The sequence below is a fragment of the Furipterus horrens genome, unplaced genomic scaffold (genome assembly GCF_987537825.1).
Source record: "Furipterus horrens unplaced genomic scaffold, mFurHor1.1.pri manual_scaffold_11, whole genome shotgun sequence".
Classification (NCBI taxonomy): domain Eukaryota; kingdom Metazoa; phylum Chordata; class Mammalia; order Chiroptera; family Furipteridae; genus Furipterus; species Furipterus horrens.
Genome location: NW_028327181.1, coordinates 12,859,862 through 12,879,994, shown reverse-complemented (window position 1 = coordinate 12,879,994; position 20,133 = coordinate 12,859,862). Strand labels below are relative to the sequence as shown.

The following is a 20,133-nucleotide window of genomic DNA, read 5'->3' as shown; positions in this document are numbered from 1 at the left end:
GTTTTTTCGAGACACGCTCTGTGTCAGGTCTCAGGCTAGTGTTAGGCCTAAGACCTGTGTTCTGGGAATCCAAGTTTTATGCCTAAGAATTAGGACCTGGGGTGGTGGTAGGCGTGGATTCAAAACATAATCAGGACATGCTGATCTTTTCTACAAGCCTGGCACACAGATTGGTGGGTGGGTCGGGCTTTTGAAGACTCATTATTCATGAAATGGTCTTCTCTCGCAGGGTGAAATGCTGCATTGTGGGTAGACTTGCCTCCAACAGCCCCATCATCAGCTGAAATTAAGTGTTGGGCACTGGGCTACATGCTGGGGGCGTGGCCTGAGCCTTTCATTCTTTGATGCCAAACAAGCTGACTGCTTGCTAATTATTATTTGCATTTTTGTGTAAGGTGACATGACGCTTCCATTTATTATGTGGATAATTCCTCAGAATTCTCCTGCTTATCTGCTATGTCTAGGGGCTGGGGCAGACGATGGGCTGCCCAAGCATGCTATCATTCTTCATAGCTTTCAAGAATGACACTTTCAAAGACTTGAGCTCAAGGAAATATGTTGACACTAGGTATTTGGACTGCAATGGACAGAAAATAATCCAGAAAGCACTTCAATATGTCACAGATGAATGTGCCATGTTAGGCGTCCTGGGTAAAATTGATCTCTGAGAGAAAGAATGCTGGCTTGCATCAATCATGGATAGATATTAACACATGCCCCTCTCCTTCCTTTCTCCTTATTCCCCTCTTTCTTTCTTCCCTTTCTCTTACGTTTTCCTTCTTTTCTTGTGTTCTTCTCCCTAATATTTCTGAGCACCTACTATATGCTAGGCACTGTGCTGTGCTCAGAAGACACAAGGAGCCATAGAGCAGCAATATATTTACACTAATAAGTGAGGGATTGTGGTAGGAGTTATAATCAAAGTAAATGCAGTGAAGGATGTTAACTCAGATTGGGGGCATCATAGAGGCCTCCCTGGAGGAGGTGATGCTTGCTTCTGATCCTTAAGAAAGAGTAGGGGACCACGAGGCAGATAAGCAGAGGGTGGGGAGAAAGCAAAGCCCCAGACAGAGGGAGGAAGGGAGAGAGGCTATGGCTCCTGAGGGAATTTGCCTGGTGATCAGCACGTGTGGGAACCGGGAGAGGCCTGTGGGAGTCACGCCACGAAGAGTTCAGAGAGAGAAGTTGAGGTGTTTGGATGTCCTCCTGCTGGGAATGGCAGACAGTAAACAGGTTTTTAATAGGAGTCTTCTGACTGTGCAATTCACTGCCAGAGAGGAGAGGCGGGCCAAGAAATAGCCCCCAGTAAAGTTTCTGGAACTGATGCAGACTGACAACAGCCCCTCCTCCACCCCCTGACAGCTATATCCAACCTGGGTGGGGATCGTTGAAACACAAGGTAGCAGCCGAAGACTTACTTCCAGAGGGCAGAGGGTGTATTTGATTCACCCCCAATATCTCCCACAGCCCCTCCCGCAATTCCTCAGGGGTAAAGGTGTCCCCAGGGCTGGCTTAGGGAGACTCTGTCTCGTAAATCTCCATTAGTTTCCCCTGAACTACTAAAAAAAAAAAGTCCTTTCCTAGTAAAAGCTGTCTGATAGCTTTACACACACACACACACTGGCTTCAAGACAAAGCCCCTAGACTCCGCCTGCCCCCTGCCAGTTTCCGGTTAGGCTACACTCTTTAAACCCCTATTGGATTGGAATCTGGAGTTGCCACTTTCTCTTGCACACAACAAGTGGTATGAAAGAATCCTGCCTGAAAGCAGAAATGGTGGGGTTGGTGCCGGCACTCCGTCTATGGTAGGGAAGAGCCTCTTACCATGAAAACATCAATGGCTGGTGGAAGTGCTGGGTTAGGCTAGTGTGAGCCTGGTGGATGGCAGATATTTATTCCTCAAGCCACTTCACAGCCGATCTGCTGGTAACAGTGGGTTCCAGACACTGCACAACTTGGCTTTATTCTATTGTTCAATTCAATGATCTGTATGCAGTAGAAGTGGTATCGTGGGCAGTTAGGCAGACAGGAGCAGGGTAGGAAGGATAGGCCAGGAGCAGAAGCTCACCCAGGGTGGAAAGCCCCAGGTGCCTAGCAATGGACAATTATAGGGTGGGACCGCGCCTCCAGAGTGACCCTTCCTCCCCTAGCATATCAGTGGTCATGCGGTTTAGACCCCCTGACTTTCCATATTGCTGGTCATGTAGTTTGGACTCAGCCCTGACCTTTCCTCCTCTGGCATGTTGCTAGTCACGTGGTAGACCCCCTTAGAAGAGGGACAAGGGGGCCAAAGAAAAGGCTCATTTGAGCCCTATACAAGCCCATGCATGGCCACTCCCTCAAGCATTACGACCACAATGAGGTTGTACATCAAGTAATCTTAGGAACAAAGCTTCTGGTGTGTTGAGCACAGAGAGAGAGAGAGCTTTGGTCAAACTAGAGATAACACCTAGGCCTCAGCTGTGTTTCAGCTTCAGGCCCAGAAAAGCAGCAAAACCAGATGGAGTGACGTCATGGCTGACATCAGGACCAGCTGCCATGATTGACTCCCTGCCCCAGTGCCAACCAATCAGTAGAGACCATGACCCTGGGAGGACACACCTGGGAAGCTGATAAATAGTCTACTGAGATCCTACCATGAGACCTCCAGAGAAAAACCCTAAAAACAGAGGATTCTCTCTCCCTCCCCCCTCTCTCTCCTATGCCTTTCTACCTCTCCTTCCGCCAGGCACATTTTCTTCATCTTTCTTCCTTCTGAGCTCCAAGGGCCCTTTTTCTGCCTCTGTAACTTGCTTCCTGAGCCCACGCAGCTAAGCTGGCTCACTTCTTCCATGGCTCACTTCTACCTCTGTGACGCTCTAAATAAGCTTTTGCTTGTATTTGATTCTTGGCTCTGAATTCTTTCTTAGCCAAAACTCAAGGACTGAGTTCTAACATCTAGTGCCATTTGTCACTAACAGAAACATCTTCAAGAGTGAAAATAGCTTTCCTTTTAAACCCTAAAGCAACTCTTTGTTCTTTATAAAACGGGAAGGAGCAGTGTACTGGAAAGAGCATATTGTCTTGGAAATCAGAAATCCTTGGCTTGACTCTTGGCTCAGATGCTTTCATGAAGGCTATGTGGTTTATCTAAAGCTCTTTGTCTATGAATTGAGCTTAATATTCCCAGTCAATGACATGGACTTTTGGAGTGAGGTAAGGCATGCAAGTTTGGTCAGGTAATTTAAATGTTATGTCATGTTGCAGTTTCCTCATGGGCAGTGTCCTCATGGGCACCACTACCATTGTCATCATTACCACCACCATCACCATCACCACCACCACCACCATCATTATCACCATCACCACCACCATCATCACCATCACCACCACTATCACCATCACCACCATCACCACCACTATCACCATCACCACCACGATCATCACCATCACCACCACCATCATCACCATCACCATCACCACCACCATCACCACCACCATCACCATCACCACTACCATCATCATTACCATCATCACCATCACCACCACCATCATCACCATCACCACCACCATCACCATCACCACCACCACCACCACTATCACCATCACCACTACCATCATCATTACCATCATCACCACCAGCACCATCACCATCACCACCAGCACCATCACCATCATCACCACCACCATTATCATTATCATCACTTGTGTCAGTGGTTCTCAACTAGGGGTGGCTGTTCCCTCCAGGAAATATTTGGCAATGTCTAGAGACATGGTTGTCCCACCGAGGGGGCTGCCACTGGTGAGTCAATGTCAGGAACACTATTAAACAGCTACAACGCACAAGATAACCTTGCACAACAAAGTTCTAAGGTTGAGAAACTCCGACTTATATGAATGCATTTTTAAACAGTAAACAACAGACTATTAAATGCAACTTCTGTTGCCTGGAATCTTAGCAGAGGTCTCCTAAGCTAAGAACAAGGCAGTGGGTATTGAGCTCTTCTACTTTGCAAAGGGAAATACATGACTGTTGATTGAGGTTGGGTTCTCCAAGAGCAGAGCCTGAGCAAACATGTGACAGTGCCTTGGAGTCTGGTAATCTGGGAGGCCACCCAGGAGGAAGGGAAGGAGCCGATGCATTGGTGGGTGACTTCCACTGTGGGTGCTGGGCTCAGCCCTGCAGCATCTGGGAGAGTTGAGAGACGGAGCAGAGCACACCTGGGGAGAGAGGGAGCTGGGATATTTATCCTCCAGCTGCCACCTCTCATTGGCTGAGTGCCGCTCTGAGGCGTGCCGAGTCTCCAGCACTTCTGCCCTGCCCACACGGCATCACAGAAGCCTTCAGGTGGACTTCCAGGAGGAAGTCGCCATGGGTACATAATGATAAAAACCAGCCTGGAGCTGCCTGCTTGCTTGGTGGCAGAACAGAGAGGAGAAATGGGGTGTTGCAGTGAGTTGCCAACTCATTCCTGCAGAAGGCAGCCTCTGTGAAAGTCGTTAAAAGTGTTCTGCTCCCAAAAGGGTGATGGAAACCAGCAGAGGGAAAAGCCAAGAGCAGCCAGGCTCAGCGGGCTTTGCCCACATCAAGTACCCCTTAAGAAAGAAAGAAAAAAAAAAAAATCAGCCTTCTGCATCTTCCCAGACCTCACAGTGCTGACAAGTGTGGCTTTCCTGTGAGAAAGAAGCAGCCCTCCAGGCCCTTCCTCACTGCAGAATTCCCAGCCCGAGGACCCCTGCTGGGGGAAGGGTGAGGTTTTAAAGTGAATCATGCTTAGAGCTACATGATTATTAGATGGAACTGCACTTGTCACGACCACAAGGCCTATGAAAACGAAGATTTCACCTGCAGGAGGAAAATAATTGAGAACGTGCGTGAAGGGGTGGGGGTGGAGAATAAGTTTATTATATTATTTTGGATCCCCTTTTGATAGACTGATGCTGATGACACACGGCAAATGCCAGTATTTCACACCCGCACCCCCATCTGAAGACAAGCTCGGTTTTCACTTGCCCGTCCAGCTGTATTCACGCACCAAGGGCGTCCAGCTGAGATGAAAAGGAAGAGGCTGAAAATGCAGACAGACTGGCCACAGGGCAGAGGGAGGCTTTCTGCTGAAGATGGAAGTGAGATGTCAGCCAGATACAATCCGAGGAGGTGCTGAGACATCATGACGGCAGTTTGGCTCTAGAACAAGGTGCCAGTGGAAGGGTACTGGCAGGCGGGTGGGTTTGATGTGGGAGAACTCCCCAGGAAAATTGAGATCTCCAAGGCCAGCCCTGCCTGCCCCAGACCTTCTTCACTGCCAGAGGGAAAGGCTTTCCGTGGGCCTAGGGACTTGAGGTCTGGCCAGCAGACCTCGCCTGCCACGCCTCCTTCAAACTACAGTCCACCCCTTGCCCCCCAGTCACTGCTATCCGCTTTCCTTCATCATTTGTCAGTTGGACTCTGAGACAGCGTTGCCTGCCAACTCCATCCTTGCCTGACCCCAATCCCTCTCCTGTCAGCAGCTGGGTGACTCCTGAAACACACATCTGGGTCCTTCACTCAGCAGCTGAATGAATAAGCAACATGAGGTCTGCTCATGCAATGGAATGTTATTCAGGCATGGAAAAGGATGACGTACTGATACATACTGCAACATGGATGAACCTTAAACACTTCATGCTAAGGGGAAAACCTAGTCATAAAATGCTACACATGATATGATTCCACTTATAAGAAATATGCAGAAAAGGTAAGTCCATAGCGACAGAAAGCAATTTGGTGGCTGCCAAGAGCTGGGGAGCAGGGTGATTCATTGATATGGGGTTAGTTTTGAGGGATGACAAAAATGTTTTGGAATTAGATAGAAGTGTTGGTTGTACGGCTTTATGAATGCACTAAATACCACTGATTTGTATGTTAAATGGTTAATGTTATGTCATGTGAATTTCACCTAAATTAAAAAAAAAATGCACCCCATCTCAGGGTAAAGCACAGACTTTTGATCCTAGCTGCAAGGCTCTGCGGATCTAGCTCTTGTACTCCTTACCTCCCCACAGCCTCATCTCTCACTATCCCTTCCAACCTGGTATTTTACACTCCTGCTGGACTGAATAACTTGTCAGTCTCTCCATAGGGAGCATGTGGAAGTGCTTCCGGGGCTTTCCACATGCTGTGCCCTCTGCCCCGAATGCTTCCTTCCCTTTCTAGACCTGGATAACCTCCACCATCCTTTAATTTCAGGCTTCTGTGGTTTGCTCATGCTAGAGTCCTCAGCGTCCCCTCTGCATCTGGGCTGGGAGCCCCTTCTGTGCTCACCCCTTGTATGGAGCTCAGCACTCGGTGCTCCAATGGTCTGGGCCACGTCTACAGGAGACCAGAAGCTCCCTGGCACCAGGGAGCAGACCTGTCCCACTCATCCCTGTCTCCCCAGGTCTCAGCATGGTGCTGCATGTGTTGGATGAATCAGCACCATCTGCCCAGGTCTCAGCCGCAGCTCTCATCCAGAGTGGACTGTGGCTCTGACTCCATCTTCGCTGGGGGCCCTGTCCCCAAATAGACCTGTGTCCGCCTTAGGAGGGGGTACTCCTCTCATCCCGGCTGCTTTCAGCACATGCTCCCAGGGGTTAATTCAAAAGCCCTAAAGCACTGAAGCTGCCCCAGTTACTTCCTGCTCTGCCCACCTCCTGGGTCCCCAATTGTCCACAATCTCCATTCTTTTTAGATGTGAAGGTTGTCAGAATCAAACCTGACACCACCATGCCTCTACATGCCTGATAAGCCATTCTAGTGCCAACCCTTGGCCTTGACTAGCGGGGCTCTAGCTCTTTCTTCACCTTGACCCTGCTCCAGACACATCCCGTGGCCCCTTCTGGAGCGGGAGCAGCTATTTGCGATCTGCTATTCAGTGCTTCCACTTCTGACATACTCTTTGAACTCTTCCCTCTTTCAGGGTGGCAAAAATAACTATCCCATTGAATATCTCAGAAAAGATCTCCATTTAGCTTTTGAATAACAAAAATGCTGCCTCCTGAGTATTAAGCACTCAAACAACAACATCACCACAAACTGAGACTTATGATCATCCCATTTTACAGACAAGAAAACTGAGGTTCAACTGGGAGAAGCCACTTGCCCAAGGTCACCCACAAATAAGACTTAGGATTCAAACCTAGGTCCATTGAATGCCAAAGCCTGAGATATGAACCAGTGTCTTATAGGATGTTTCATGAAAGCCAATGATACATCTCCAATAAGTGTGCCCAGGTTCAGTCTTGTATCAGAAAATGTGAATAAAAATTACAAATAAAATCTGCAAGATGAGGAAGCCCCATTTGACTGCCCCCCCCCCTCATTCTGGCCTGTCTTTTGCTCTTATGACATCATCGTTCAAGTTTATATGATCAAACTCATGCTTTCCAACATATTTTTTTTTTGGTACCATGGTAATATTTCTTCTCTCTACAGACTCCCTATGTTAAAAAGATCATGTATCCTAAATATTATACATCTCTTGGTAACAATTAAATTTATTTTGCTTTGTTGCCATTATCATTATGTATAACAGAGTGTGTAATAAAATCATTGTTAAACTGGTTATTTAGTCTGAGTGACTTTATTTTGGTAGATATAAAATTTCTCTTATGGTTTTGAAATATTTAAAGAGGCTGGGAAAGATATATAAGAAACCAGTTCAAGTGTTTGCCTCAGGGAGGGGAACTGGAGAGGGGCCTGTTTGCTGGGGAAAGGTGGGAAACAATTTTCACAGCAGACCCCTTTCTACCTTTGGATTTTGAAATTTGTGAATATATTACTTATTTAAAAACATAAAAAGAGCCTGAGGGACCCTCATGATTGCTGTGGTCTAGACAGCCAACGAGGTGAGGATGGCATGCAAATTTGAATCCGACAGATGAGCAAACTCTTCTGGTGAAGCAATTCTTCTCTTGGCCAATAGAGGACAGTGTATGTTTAAACGTGGTATAAGCTGCTATTTCCCCCGCAGCGGTCGCCCCCAAACTTACCCCAACCCATCAGGAGCCCGGATGTGTGGGGGAAGGTGGTAGGTGGGCTTTGTAACTGTGGAGCAGGAGTTAATATTCCACAGAAGGCGTAGAAGGAAATTATAACCAAACCACCTTGCTTTTCTTTATTTCTTTCTAAACGTCTGACCTTTGCCTAGAAACCTCACATTTAAAAAGCTTTTTTTTCCCCAGGGGTGTTCACAAGATGATTTTAGGTAGACAAACATATTTGAAAATGTCTAATGGTTATGTATTTATTTAAATATGAATTAGAAAGATATATAAATATATGGTTTGCACATCAAACTCATTTCATGGCCATTATTTTGCTTAGCGTAAGCAGAGTGAAAAAGGCAAGCCAATTTATAAGCAGTTGAAGGAGAAAAAAGGGGAAGAAGCTGGTAATAGAAACTGGGCTGTGGAAATAGCAAAATTCGCTCACAGAATAAAGTGTGGTTTCTCAGCGTTTCAGGACTGCCCAGTGGTACCCCATCCGTCTTTGCTGTCTCAAACACCTTTGTACCCTAAACCCTTTGTAGCCCCTAGACCTGCTTAGCCTGTGCTGGTCCGTCTACCTGGAGTGCCCCTCCTCACCTCTCTGCTTAGTGTTGTACTGATTCCTCGAGGTCCCCCTGTGCTCCCCGCATTACCTGGCACTCACAGCTGTGTAATAACTAGCCAAGGCCTTCCTACATGCCAGGAGCTGTTCTAAGCACTGCTCATGTAGCATGTCATTTTATTATCAGACAAACGCTTAGTACCGCTATTGCCATCCATCTCACAGATAAGCAAACCGAGGCACCCAGAGGTAAAGAAACATTCTGAAGCTCCAAGAGCTGGTCACCCAGGAGAGCCAGAATCCAGACCTGTGCAGCTGGAGGACAGAACCCCAGCACCAAATGGGACCTACACCCTGCGTCAGCTTTCCCACGGGGCTGCGAGCTCCCTGAAATCACAGGCTCGTCGCTCGCGTGTGGCTGAAGCCCAGTCCAGGACTTGGCATAGGTGAAAATAATGTCGTTTCCATGAGCTAATTATGGTGAAGTTCCCTCCGTTTTCCAGATGAACAGACTGGGGCTCGGAGGGATTATTAAATGACCTTCCTAAGAAAATACCATCTTACAGTTAAGACAGGAACTCCACAGGACAGTAGAGAGGATGATTAAATATACCATGAGGTTTAAATAAGGGAAGAAAGAGAACCAAAGTCTCTAAATCCAGTAATAGGTGCAATAAAACTTTTATAAAAAATGTTTTTTTGGAACGCCATCATAAAAAAACAAAACAAAACAAACAAAAACAGACCTGTTCAGAGTTTCTTTGTTCCTAAACCACCTAGCTGGGTGGGCAGAGGAAAGGTTAGTAATCCCATTTGACAGAGGAGTACACTGAGCCCAGAAAGGCAAGGGTCCCAAGGCCCCGGCTCCTCCACGATGCCTCTCAGCCAGTGGCAGACGGGCGCTGCTTCTCAGCACCATGGAATTGCCAAGGGGCGCTCCTGCCCAGTGCTCATTTGGTTTCTATTTAATTTGATAACATGGCAGACAGCACAAGAAAGCATGTCAACCCCAGGGAGGACGCAGAAAACCAATCTCTTTGGCTCCCTAAAAGGACACTTGAAAGCATAAAAAATGAAGTTTTCTTATTTCCGTTGGTGTTCCTCTCACTTTCCTCTTCTTCTTCCCTCCCTTCCTCTCTTCCCCAATATCCACCGAGCGCCTGTCTATGTCAGACTCGGAACCCAGCCCTCGCCCAGTGGTTCTCAGTCCTGGCTGCGCGTGAGCATCGCACGGGAGATTTCAAATCTCAGATGGTGCCCAGGCTGCACCCCAGACGAACTGGACCCTCAGCACCTCCGGGGGCGGGGCCCTGGCGTCGGGTCGCTTAAAGACCCAGGAGGTGGCAGGGACTGAAAGTGTTTGCGCCGGGGTTTCCACGTGGATGAGACCCAGGCTCCGTTTTCCACAGTTTTTTTTATCTTTCTCGTTTCTCCTTTCCCTCCACTTTCCCCGCTTCTCAACTAATTCTCTTATCACCAAAAGGAAAGAGGAGAAGAAAAAGACCCTGGCGCTGGATGTGCCTTTCTTCTGGGACACCTCCCCTGCCCCGCCCCGCCCCGGGCTGAGCTGCTTCTCATTTCCATGTCCCTGGACTGAGCCACCTCGGAACCCTGTGGGCAAAGCTTTGTCGGGGTCGATGACCTGACATTTCACACCCAGCACTACAGATCTGGAAATCCAACAGCTCAGAGAGGCTTCGCTTACTAAGAAATCAGTCCTTAGCCACTCTGGGGTTTTTGCTCCATCTTGAGAACCATGCTGAAAGAATGGGCTCTGGATTCGAATCCTAAACGTGCTGGTTTCTGATTGGGTGACCTGGTGAGAGTGGCTTAATCTCCCTGAGGCTCCGTAGCCCCATAATACTGTTGAGAGCTGTAAATAACATAATTAGTGCCAGGAATTCAATTAAAAGGGCATCTTTCATCTTTAAAACACTTATAATGAACTACATGGTCTGCTAAGAGGCGAGGGGTGTGGCAACAAAACCTGGTGTCGGGCACCTCAGTGAGAGGTGCACCCCGGCTGCATCCCTGCTCTGTGATGATGGACAGGTTGCTTGTCCAGCCTGGGCTTCAGTGACCCCCAGATGAAAATCTCAGAATCCATGAATTGGGAAAAAATTCCTTAACAATGGCCATGGGCCAAAACACTTCCTGCTTTCCTTCTATTCAGTGGGTGGGACCCCACATTTCTGTACCTCATCATTCGACAGCAGTTCAGGGATAGACTTGGGAATACGGGGGTCTCCCTGACCCAATGGTGGCCACAGGCAGACTCGCGATCCTTCCATGACTTTCCTTTGTGGTGATGCCCACGCCTCTTTCTCTTTTGGAAGGCATTTCCCAAATTTATAACATGCGTGGGTGGGCCCAAGGCCTTCATTTTAGGACCTCTCTGTTAGGGTGCAGGAACTGGCCTTGAGAGAACAGAATCAAAGCATAGTGAAATTAGAGCAAAAGTAAGGTGGACTGGGATTTGTGGGGTGTGTGGCGTGTGGCATGTGTGTGAGTGGTATGTGTGTGTTGTTTATGTGTGTGGTGTTTGTGTGTCAGGTATGTGTATATGGTATATGATATTTGTGTATGTTGTGTGTGGTTTGTGGGTGGCATGTGTGTTGGTGATGGTGTGTGTGGTATGTATGTGAGGTGTGTGTGATATAGTGTATGTGTTGTTTGTGTGTTGTGTGCATTGTTGGTGTGTGTGGTGTGGGGTGTGATGCTTGTGTGTGGTGTGATGTATGTGTGTTGTTTTCATTGTTGGTGTATGTGGTATGCTGTGTGTGGTGTATGTAATATAGTGTGCTTTCTGTGTGTTGTGTGCATTATTGTTGGTGTGTGTGGTGCGGGGTGTGATGCATATGTGTGTGGTGTAATGTATGTGTGTGTGTTGTGTGTTGTGTGCATTGCTGTTGGTGTATACAGTATGCTGTGTGTGGCATATGTAATATAGTGTGTGTTTGTGTGTTGTGTGCATTGTTATCAGTGTGTTGTCTGTGTGCAGCTGTGTGTGGTGTGTGCACGGTGTGTGTTGTATATGCAGAGGAAGGCGGGCCTGGGCCTCTGCATTGCTGGAGGGAGATTTGCGGTGCCCTTCCCAGCGGGAGCTGACAGCTGCTGTCTGCGTTTCCTGTCATTCTGAATCCCCGCCCTGAAACGTCCTCTGGAAGGCATCACTTCCTAAAGCCCTGGTGTGGCTCATCCAAGCTGTCAAACGACTCCCGGTAAGCCTTGGCCAGGAGCATGGGCTTTCCGTGGGAACTGTCCTCTGGGAAAAGCGAACTCTGTGGAACCCAGAGAGCTCATCCCGGGCTCTCCCCTGGAGGCACCAGCAGGGGCTTCCCGGGGCCACGGCCATCACAGGACCTGGTCAGGGCTCTGCCCCCACATCCCTCCCCGACTCCTGCCTCTACCCTGTGTCTCTCCTTGGGGTGTGCTTCTAAAGCACAGGGAGGCTGGCTGCCATCAGGACAGTGTGGGCTCCGTTCCGCGAGGCCGGGCTGAGAGTGACATGGGGTGGGGTCAGCATCAGACAGCCGGGTCCAGACCCTGGCGCCCCTGTGTCCCCCTGGCGAGCTGCCACCCTGCTGAGCATCTGTGACACGGGGAACATACGTGTGTGAACCCATCGGTTATTTTGAGAATGGATTAAGTTAGCAGCAGTAACACGCTCAGAATCGAATTTGGCGTGCAGTCAGGGCTCCGTCCGTGGAGCTCTTCTTATCTCGGGGCATCGGAAAATCCAGTGCAACACCAGCCACTCCGCTCGCCCTCAATACACACTTGCCGAACAGTAAGTGCCTGAGGCCGCTGCATGTCAGGGAGTCATAAAGCAAGCAGTCGCGGCTCCCTGGGGTGACAGATCTAATTGCATCTGAGTGTCTCGGACTCCCAGGTGTATACCACTAAGGCCATGTCCCAGCTCGAGACGGGGTGCGGGTGCCCTTTCAGAGACACTCTTGGAATCACTGGGGCTGGGAAGAGCCTGGTGGGGCTGAGGACCAGAAAACAAGTGTGCACTGGGGGGAACCTATTCTAGAGTTTGTGTCCCAGTCACCACCGACCATTGTCCCTTGCACATTGGGGGAGGGGCAGTAAGCAATTGGGGGGATCCCTGGGTAGTAACTTTGGATGAACCCACTCCATTCCTCACTGTCACACTCAAACCCCAAGGTCAACCTTTGTATGTGCACAGTGCATGTGTGTATATGTGCATGCGCACGTGTGTGGTTATGTAACGTAGCACACACCATGGAAGGAATGCATCATCATCACCGCCGTAGCTGCCAATTAAGTTATGAGTGTGTGTCACGTGCCAGGCATCTGCCAAAGGTTCGTCCTCTCACAAACTCTAAGATGTGGGTACCATTATTATCCTCACTTTAAAGATAGGAAACTGAGGCTCAGAGAGGTGAAATGGCTTATCCAAGGCCACAGAGCCAATAAGCGGAAGAGTCGGGATCTGAACCCAAGGCTTCCTCCCACAAGCCCAGGCCTTTCCCTCTTTCTGAGAAAATTCAGGATCTTTCCAGAGTGTCCTCCTATGTGATGCAAGCATCCTGGAGGAAAGCGAACTTTCTGACTGCCAGGGACTAAGCCTTAGTTGCACATCTTGACTCCCTCATTTCCTAGCTCGGGATGCTAGGCAAGTTACTTCACCTCTCTGAGCCTTGGTTTCCTCATCTGTAAAATGGGGATAGTAATGGCCACTCACAGAGTCACTGTAGTCAGTAATGTCATCTGGAGCTTTGCACTACAGCCAGGAGACCTGAGTTCTGACCTCCACTCTTCTTTGGCTGTGGCAAAGAATGCAAAAATGGTTTCAAAGCTCTGCCCCTCTCTGTATCCATATCCTAAGCAGCGAGGCTTCAGAGCACCTGCCATCAAGAAACAGAGTGTGTTTCTCCACCCCTTGAGTCTGGGCTGGCCCTTGCTTTCTGACTCACCATAGGATGTGGCCTCCAATGATTCTGCTCACTGTCTTGGAACCCTGGCCAGTCACCATGGGAAGAAGCTTACACCAGCAGTTGGAGGATGAGAGACACGTGCAGCAGAGATAAACCATCTCCACCAGGGCCTGTCTAGACCATCTGACAGCCGCTTCCCCTCAAATACACAAGAAAAGTCAGCTACAACCCACAAAGCCATCACCCAACCTGTAGCTGCCCACAGACATGAGTGAAACAGCTGAGACCAGAAAAATCACCTCACTGACCTGCAGACTCGTGAGCAATGCTACAGGCTTGCTGTTTTATGCGGATGAGTTTGGAATAATTTGTTACGCAGCAATAGCTGACTGATAGAGTGGTCTGAGAGCAGTCTGTTCCCATCCCTGGGCCTCAGTTTCTTCACCTGCAACCTGATGGAATTTGGGCTCTATGAACTTTGCTGTTCCTTCTCGGAGTCCTTGGAACTTTGGTTCTGGGGAACTCCCATCTCCCTCTGCTAATGCACAGGAAGATTTTTATTTCTATGGTGGTTGTTTCTCCCATGATTTCTGCTAGTGCCTGAAAATCTGTACTTCTGGAGCCAAGGCTGCCCTTGACCCCTGACTCTTCCTTCTTGCTGGACTCTCAAGCTGAATTATTGCCACCTGAAACAGTTATATCACTAAAGGACTGAAGTGCCTCTGGATAAGGCACTTAATTTTTAGGGGTTGGAATTAACTTAGCACAGAGCAGATTGACAGCAGCTGAAGAGAAATATTCTGCAGCTATCAATCATATGGTTATCGAGGTTTGTTATTAGGGCCTTTTATTTCCTGGTTAAAGAACTGTGCGGGGACCCATAAACAGAGAGAGATTTAGGGTTGGGCTTTGCAGTGGAGCCAGGAAAGCAAGCTGGAGCCTGATTGAAATTTTTTCTTTTAGAGATACATGTATATTTGCAATAGGTGGCCAGGAATGGGGGGGGGGGGGGACAACTCTTTGAGCCTCAGTTTCTTCTTCTTTTTAAAAAGAATTTATTTATTTATTTTTAGAAAGAGGGGAATGGGGGAGAAAGAGAGGGAGAGAAACATCAATGTGTGGTTGCCTCTCACACACCCCTAACTGGGAACCTGGCTTGCAACCCAGGCATGTGCCCTGACTAAGAATCGATCCGGTGACCCTTTGGTTTGCAGGCTTGCAGGCTTGCATTCAATCCACTGAGCCACACTAGCCAGGGTGGTTTCTTCTTATATAATATGTGGTTAGGGCTTTCTCCCCCATGCAGCACCTCACTACCATTTATTGGGTGGCTTTAGCCCCAGAAACCTGAGTTCGAGTCTTGACTTGGCCTCTTCCTAGCTGTGTGACCTTGGCAAATGACTTCACCTCTCTAGGCCTCAGCTTCCTTATTTGTAAAAAAAGGGATAGTCATAGTGATATCACACAGGTTACTTTGTAAGAGTTAAATGACCTAATATGAATGAAGCACTTAGTAACTGGCAACTAGTAAATGCTCAATAAACATTAGACTTTGATTTTGATGGTATAATGATAATGATGGCCAATATAATCCATGAACACTATGCATGCCCAGTGTTTAGTATAAAACTTGGCATACAACGGAGGTGAAAATAGAGTTAGCTGCGGTTATTTGTCTATTTTATGTCAGAAGCCTTACTGAGACATTTACGCGCTATTTGATTAATTTCCACACTCACCATCTTTCTCTTTTAAAAACATATCAGATATTTATTGAGCACTTACTGGGTGCCAGGCTCTGGGGATAACGTGAACAAACTATCCTACTGTGAGGCAGGTGTCACTACCTGGGCTCTCGGAGCTCGTGGGAGGCTGTCAGGACTTAATTGCAGCTCTTTTTGACGCTAGAAGCTCTTCTATGTCCTCAGCCATGTGACATTTTCAAGGCTGTGGCCTCTGTGCTCAGCTCTTGCAGCCACACTGAGGTTGTCTTTCTGGTCCTAATTCTGACTTGCTGTGTGATGCTAGGTAAGTTACCTCTTCTCTCTGGGTCCCTCTCAGCTCTTCCATTCTTTAATTCCTTAGTTGTTTTATTTGCCTTTCTATGCTTTATTTTGAGAGCTAGAGATAGAGCTAGGAAGGTGGATAGAGAGATAGGTAGAGATTTAACATCCTTAAGGATTTAGAAGGTTCACGCTCGGTTGTGTTTTAGAGTTAAGTGGCAGATTGCTGATGAAGCTGGGAGGTTCACGATGGGTTAGGGACTAGGCATTTGGGGTGTGAAGGAGGTTTAAGCTGGGGCTCCTGACTCATCCTAAGATTATGCACCTCCTTCCCATCTCCAGCACCAACAATGCCAGGTGAATGGTTCTAATTAATGCTGCAGTTCTGGGCACCCACGTGGTGCCTACCAGTCACTGTTGTCACTTGCTGGAATCCTTTGCTCACACGCCCCTCCCCCCGCTCCAGAAAGCCCTGTCCCCACGACAGCTTGACCAGCTGACACTTTTCAAGATTCTGCTTGGATGTCACCCTCTCTGTGACATTTCCACAAGCTGCAGAGATAAATCTAGGGCTCCATTACATTTCCATCCTCACTCCACCATCCACAGCACTTTGCCTGCTTCTCGCCAGGCCTATTTATGGCCCCTTTCCCTTCCTGAACTTGGAGCTCCTGGAGGCCTGGGAGCCCCCTTGCCTCATCACAGGCATATAGCTGGTTCCCCCCAAAGGCTATTCAAGTCAATGAAAGTGGCGGCTTTGGCGTGGGTGTGCAAACCCTGGCTCTGTTCTTTCCTGGCTGTGTGACCTGAGAAAGCCACTTAACCTCTCTGTGCTGTCATTTCCAAACCCACAGCATCATAACACCTACCTTGTAAGGATGCTCGGTAACTATAATCTCCATTTATGAAGCACCAAGTATGCGCCAGGCCCCAAGCAACGTGTTTTGCATATCTTATCTCTAATTTGGGTAATCACCCCCCTGTAATGACCTCTATTCACATTAGCTCTAAATTACGCAATTATTATCTTTACATAACAATGTTCCTGTTCCTTATTGCTCACGGTTATAAATTGCATGGCTCAGGGCCCAGCACCTAGTAGGTCCCTCATAAATGTTATCTTAAATGCACACAGCACCAACAGCTGCACCCAGGAGATGAGGGGAAAGAGTCCCCGCTTGTTGGGCACATTCGGCTGTGCCCTTGTGACCCAGCGAACACTGCCCAGCGCCTGCTACGGGCCACCTACCCATTGCAGTCTGCAGTACAGACGCTTTCTTCCTCGCCACTCTGATAAATAACAATTGCCAACACTTAGGCAGGGCTGAGGGGCCCTGAGGACAAAATTATTTTTACTATCAAACCCAAATTGGTTTACTAAAACTGTCAGCAGAAACCAAGCGAGATAAATTAAACCCAGCAGCTCTCAGGCCTCGCGTAACCCTCGCTGGTGAGATGCTATTTTCACTCCCTCGGTGGGAGGAAAACAGTGCCAAGTCCAGATGCCGCTCTGCCAAGCAAGTGCCGGAGTTTTTCGGAGGAAGCCTCGGGCTGGGGCCTGGAGGGTTGGGCTCATTCCATCCACTGCCTACCCCGCTGCCTCCACTACCCAGCTTGGGCGAATCTGGACTGCCACTGTGACCCCCGAGGCCCTGTCTGATTCCACTGCTGCCTGGTGGCGCTTCCTCATTGATGCCACGCCAGGGTCACCGAGCTCCGGAGATGCAGAGCTCCCTCCTTTCGAGGGCTGGTGAGGATCCCAGACCCTAGAGACACAGCAGGCAGGGTTCGAATCCTAGCTCTGCCAGTTCCCAGCCATGTGATCATAGTCACGCTTCCGCCTCTCTGAGCCTCAGTTTACTCATCTGTAAAATAGAGGTAACCTTGGAACCCACTGCCTGGGCTTGTTGGGATGGTGCCTGGCATGTGAATGGCTGGGATGCCCCCCAGTGGTTTCCTGCTTCTTGACCTTAGCACCGGCTACTCCTCTGGGCTGGAACACTTCCCTCCATCTTTGCCCACCTTCTGTCTGCCCCTCAGGTCTCAGGCCAGAGGAAGGTTTCTCTAGTTTGGCGCCATGGGCATTTTGCGTGAGCTGATCCTTTGTGGTGGGGCTGACCTAGGCATTGCAGGATGTTTAGCAGCACCCCTGAGCTCCGCCCACTCGATCACAGTAACACCCACTCCCATCACCCATTGTCACAACCAGAAATGCCTCCCGACATTTGCCCCATGTCTCCTGTGGGCCAAAGCGCCCCAGTGACTTAGATGTGGCTCTCTCAGGAGAATTTTTTCTCCCTGTCATCAATCAGCTCACCCGCGCCATTCCCGGCCCCGAGAACCCCTGTGCTTCGCCTTGCTTGTGCCATGCCAGCTTACGACGTGGGCTCCCTGAGGACAGCGCTGCATCCGGCAGCCTCCCTGCCAGGCCCTCCTTCACAGGGGGTGCTCAGTACATACACGTGGAAGCAAATTCAGCTTGCTCAGTGATAAGAGTCACAGTCTTTACAGCACGTCCATGTGACCGAAATAGGACTGAGTCAGCCCTGGGGTGGTGTTGATGGTGTGCGCTATGGAGTAAGTGGAAGCTTTCCCGGGAAGGGCAATACTCTCCCCGCAGGCTCCATCTTGGGGCCTGTCTGCGGTCTCCCATCTCCCTCATTTTGGCTCAGCATCTGGTGCCCAGATTATCCAGAACATGTGGCTCCCCAAGCCACACTCCACTTGGTCCCCATCTTTGGTTTGGAGGACCTGTGAGGTCCTCTCACTCTGGATTCTAATTCTTTGTGATGGCAAACCCATGAATATCATTACTCTCTAAAACCTTCTCTTGGGGGTGTTCCCATTACTCTTCTTTTGCTTGATAACTTTGAGCCAACATGTTATTTCTTAACCAGATTACTTATGATGTAATAAGTGTGGTTTATTGACACATGGAGGCCATATCCTGGCAGACTCCTCCCATATTTTTGACTGTTTTCCTCCTTGGGCACCATAGGCAGCTGGCCATGAATTTGAGCTCACATTCTGGCTTTGAAATTTCGTGGGTATATGCCACAGAAACACCAATGTCCCAAGACCTTCTTTACAGCTGAGAAAAACTGGGGCCCAGAGAAAAGCGCCAAGTCCCATGGCTGGGAGGTGGAGGAGATGGGGTTCTGACTCAGCTTGGCCTGGCCCCACGTCCACAAGAGGCAACTGTGCAGGACCTGTAAAACTTTGACTTAATTGGAGGCAGGAGGTCCTGGGACAACCTCAGAAGACACTTCCACTGTCTCTAAGGGACAGCTTCAAAAGACAGTTACTGATAATTTTGCAAATAACTCCCCTCTTCACTCTGCAGAGCCAGGCAACGCTGAGCTCTGCTTCCCAGCCAGCTGGGTTTGCACTTTAGCCCCGAGTAGGAAGCTGACCCTCCGAGGTCATGGCTGCATCCAGAGAGGCTCTTAGAACTTGGCATTCCCCTGTCCCCAGCCACAGGGTCTGGGTCTGCCTGGAAACCCTTTCTTCTGCTTTTCTAGACATCACCATCTGTCTCTGTCCCCTTCTCAGCTCTGTCTCACATAGGGGCAGTGGAAAGAGCATGGATGAGCAGACACAAAAGCCTGGACTCAAATTTCAGCTCTGCTACTTGCTAGCTGGGTGGTCCTAATCCAGAAGATAGGATACCAGGCAGGGCCTTTTTCTTTGTGAGAACCACCTAAGATATGCACAGTTAAACTATCATTAGTGCATCTGGCCCAGAGTTGGCACTTCCCTGCTCTCTCTCAGTGCCCTGAGCTGATGGAAGGAGCTCTAATTGGGATATTTGATAAGGACAACCACCGAGTATAGGAAACAGCCACACAGCCAGTAAGTCCATTCACTACAGCATTTCGTCATTAGAAATCATTTCCTGAGCACCTACTATGTGTCAGGCTCTGTGTTAGACCATGGAACAGAGTTAAATCTGACCAGGCCCTGACTACAAGGACCTTCTGGTGTAGCTGAGAGAGACAGATAGGACATAAACTACTATAATACCAGTAATACTAGAAGTCAGTCCCTTGAAAGTGCTGTTCATACTGTTGCCACAGGGCCTTGGCATATTCTGTTTTACTTGGGCGCATTCACTCCAACTCATTCTTGAGTTCTGAGCTTTCATATCAGGTCCCCTAGGAAGGCTTTTCTGATCTTCCCCTTTATATCAAATCCCCATTATAGAATCTCATAGCACTATGTACCTATCCTTACATCAATTAATCAGAGTGACACATGCAATTATTGGTGCACTTCCTCATTTAATGCCTGCTCCCTTAGTAGACAGAATTTCCCAAGCATAGGGACTTGCCCTCTGTGTATGATGCTGTTCCCTTCACCATCAGGACCCCAGTTCTTTGCACAGACCCTGATGCACAGTAGGTGCTTATCTAACATTGGTTGAAAGAATACAGCGGGACAGATTTCCTCCCCAGCCTGGATGGGGTGGGGGGTCCACCAATAAACACTTACAATTGGATATCTAAGAAGATCCGTTTCTCCTCCCCTACGTGGATCTTCCAGACACAGTCTTCGCCTTCCACATACGGCTCTGGCCAGTTTGGAGACAGCACCACCCCAGCCACAGCCGAGAGCTCCCCACCACACGTGGCTGTAAAAGACACAGACAGACAGACAGACACACTTTACTTATGAGGAA

At 48.8% G+C, this 20,133-nt stretch overlaps 1 protein-coding gene across 3 annotated transcripts in view; it reads right to left on the bottom strand.

Moving 5' to 3' along the window:
* The window catches only part of SEZ6L (seizure related 6 homolog like), a 159,960-nt gene that overhangs the window by 22,388 nt on the left and 117,439 nt on the right, over positions 1–20,133 (bottom strand). For all 3 annotated transcript variants that reach the window (XM_090291691.1, XM_090291692.1, XM_090291693.1), the window contains exon 9: positions 19,947–20,085. In XM_090291691.1, the coding sequence (XP_090147817.1) occupies positions 19,947–20,085 (139 nt within the window). The remainder of the gene's footprint in view (positions 1–19,946; positions 20,086–20,133) is intronic.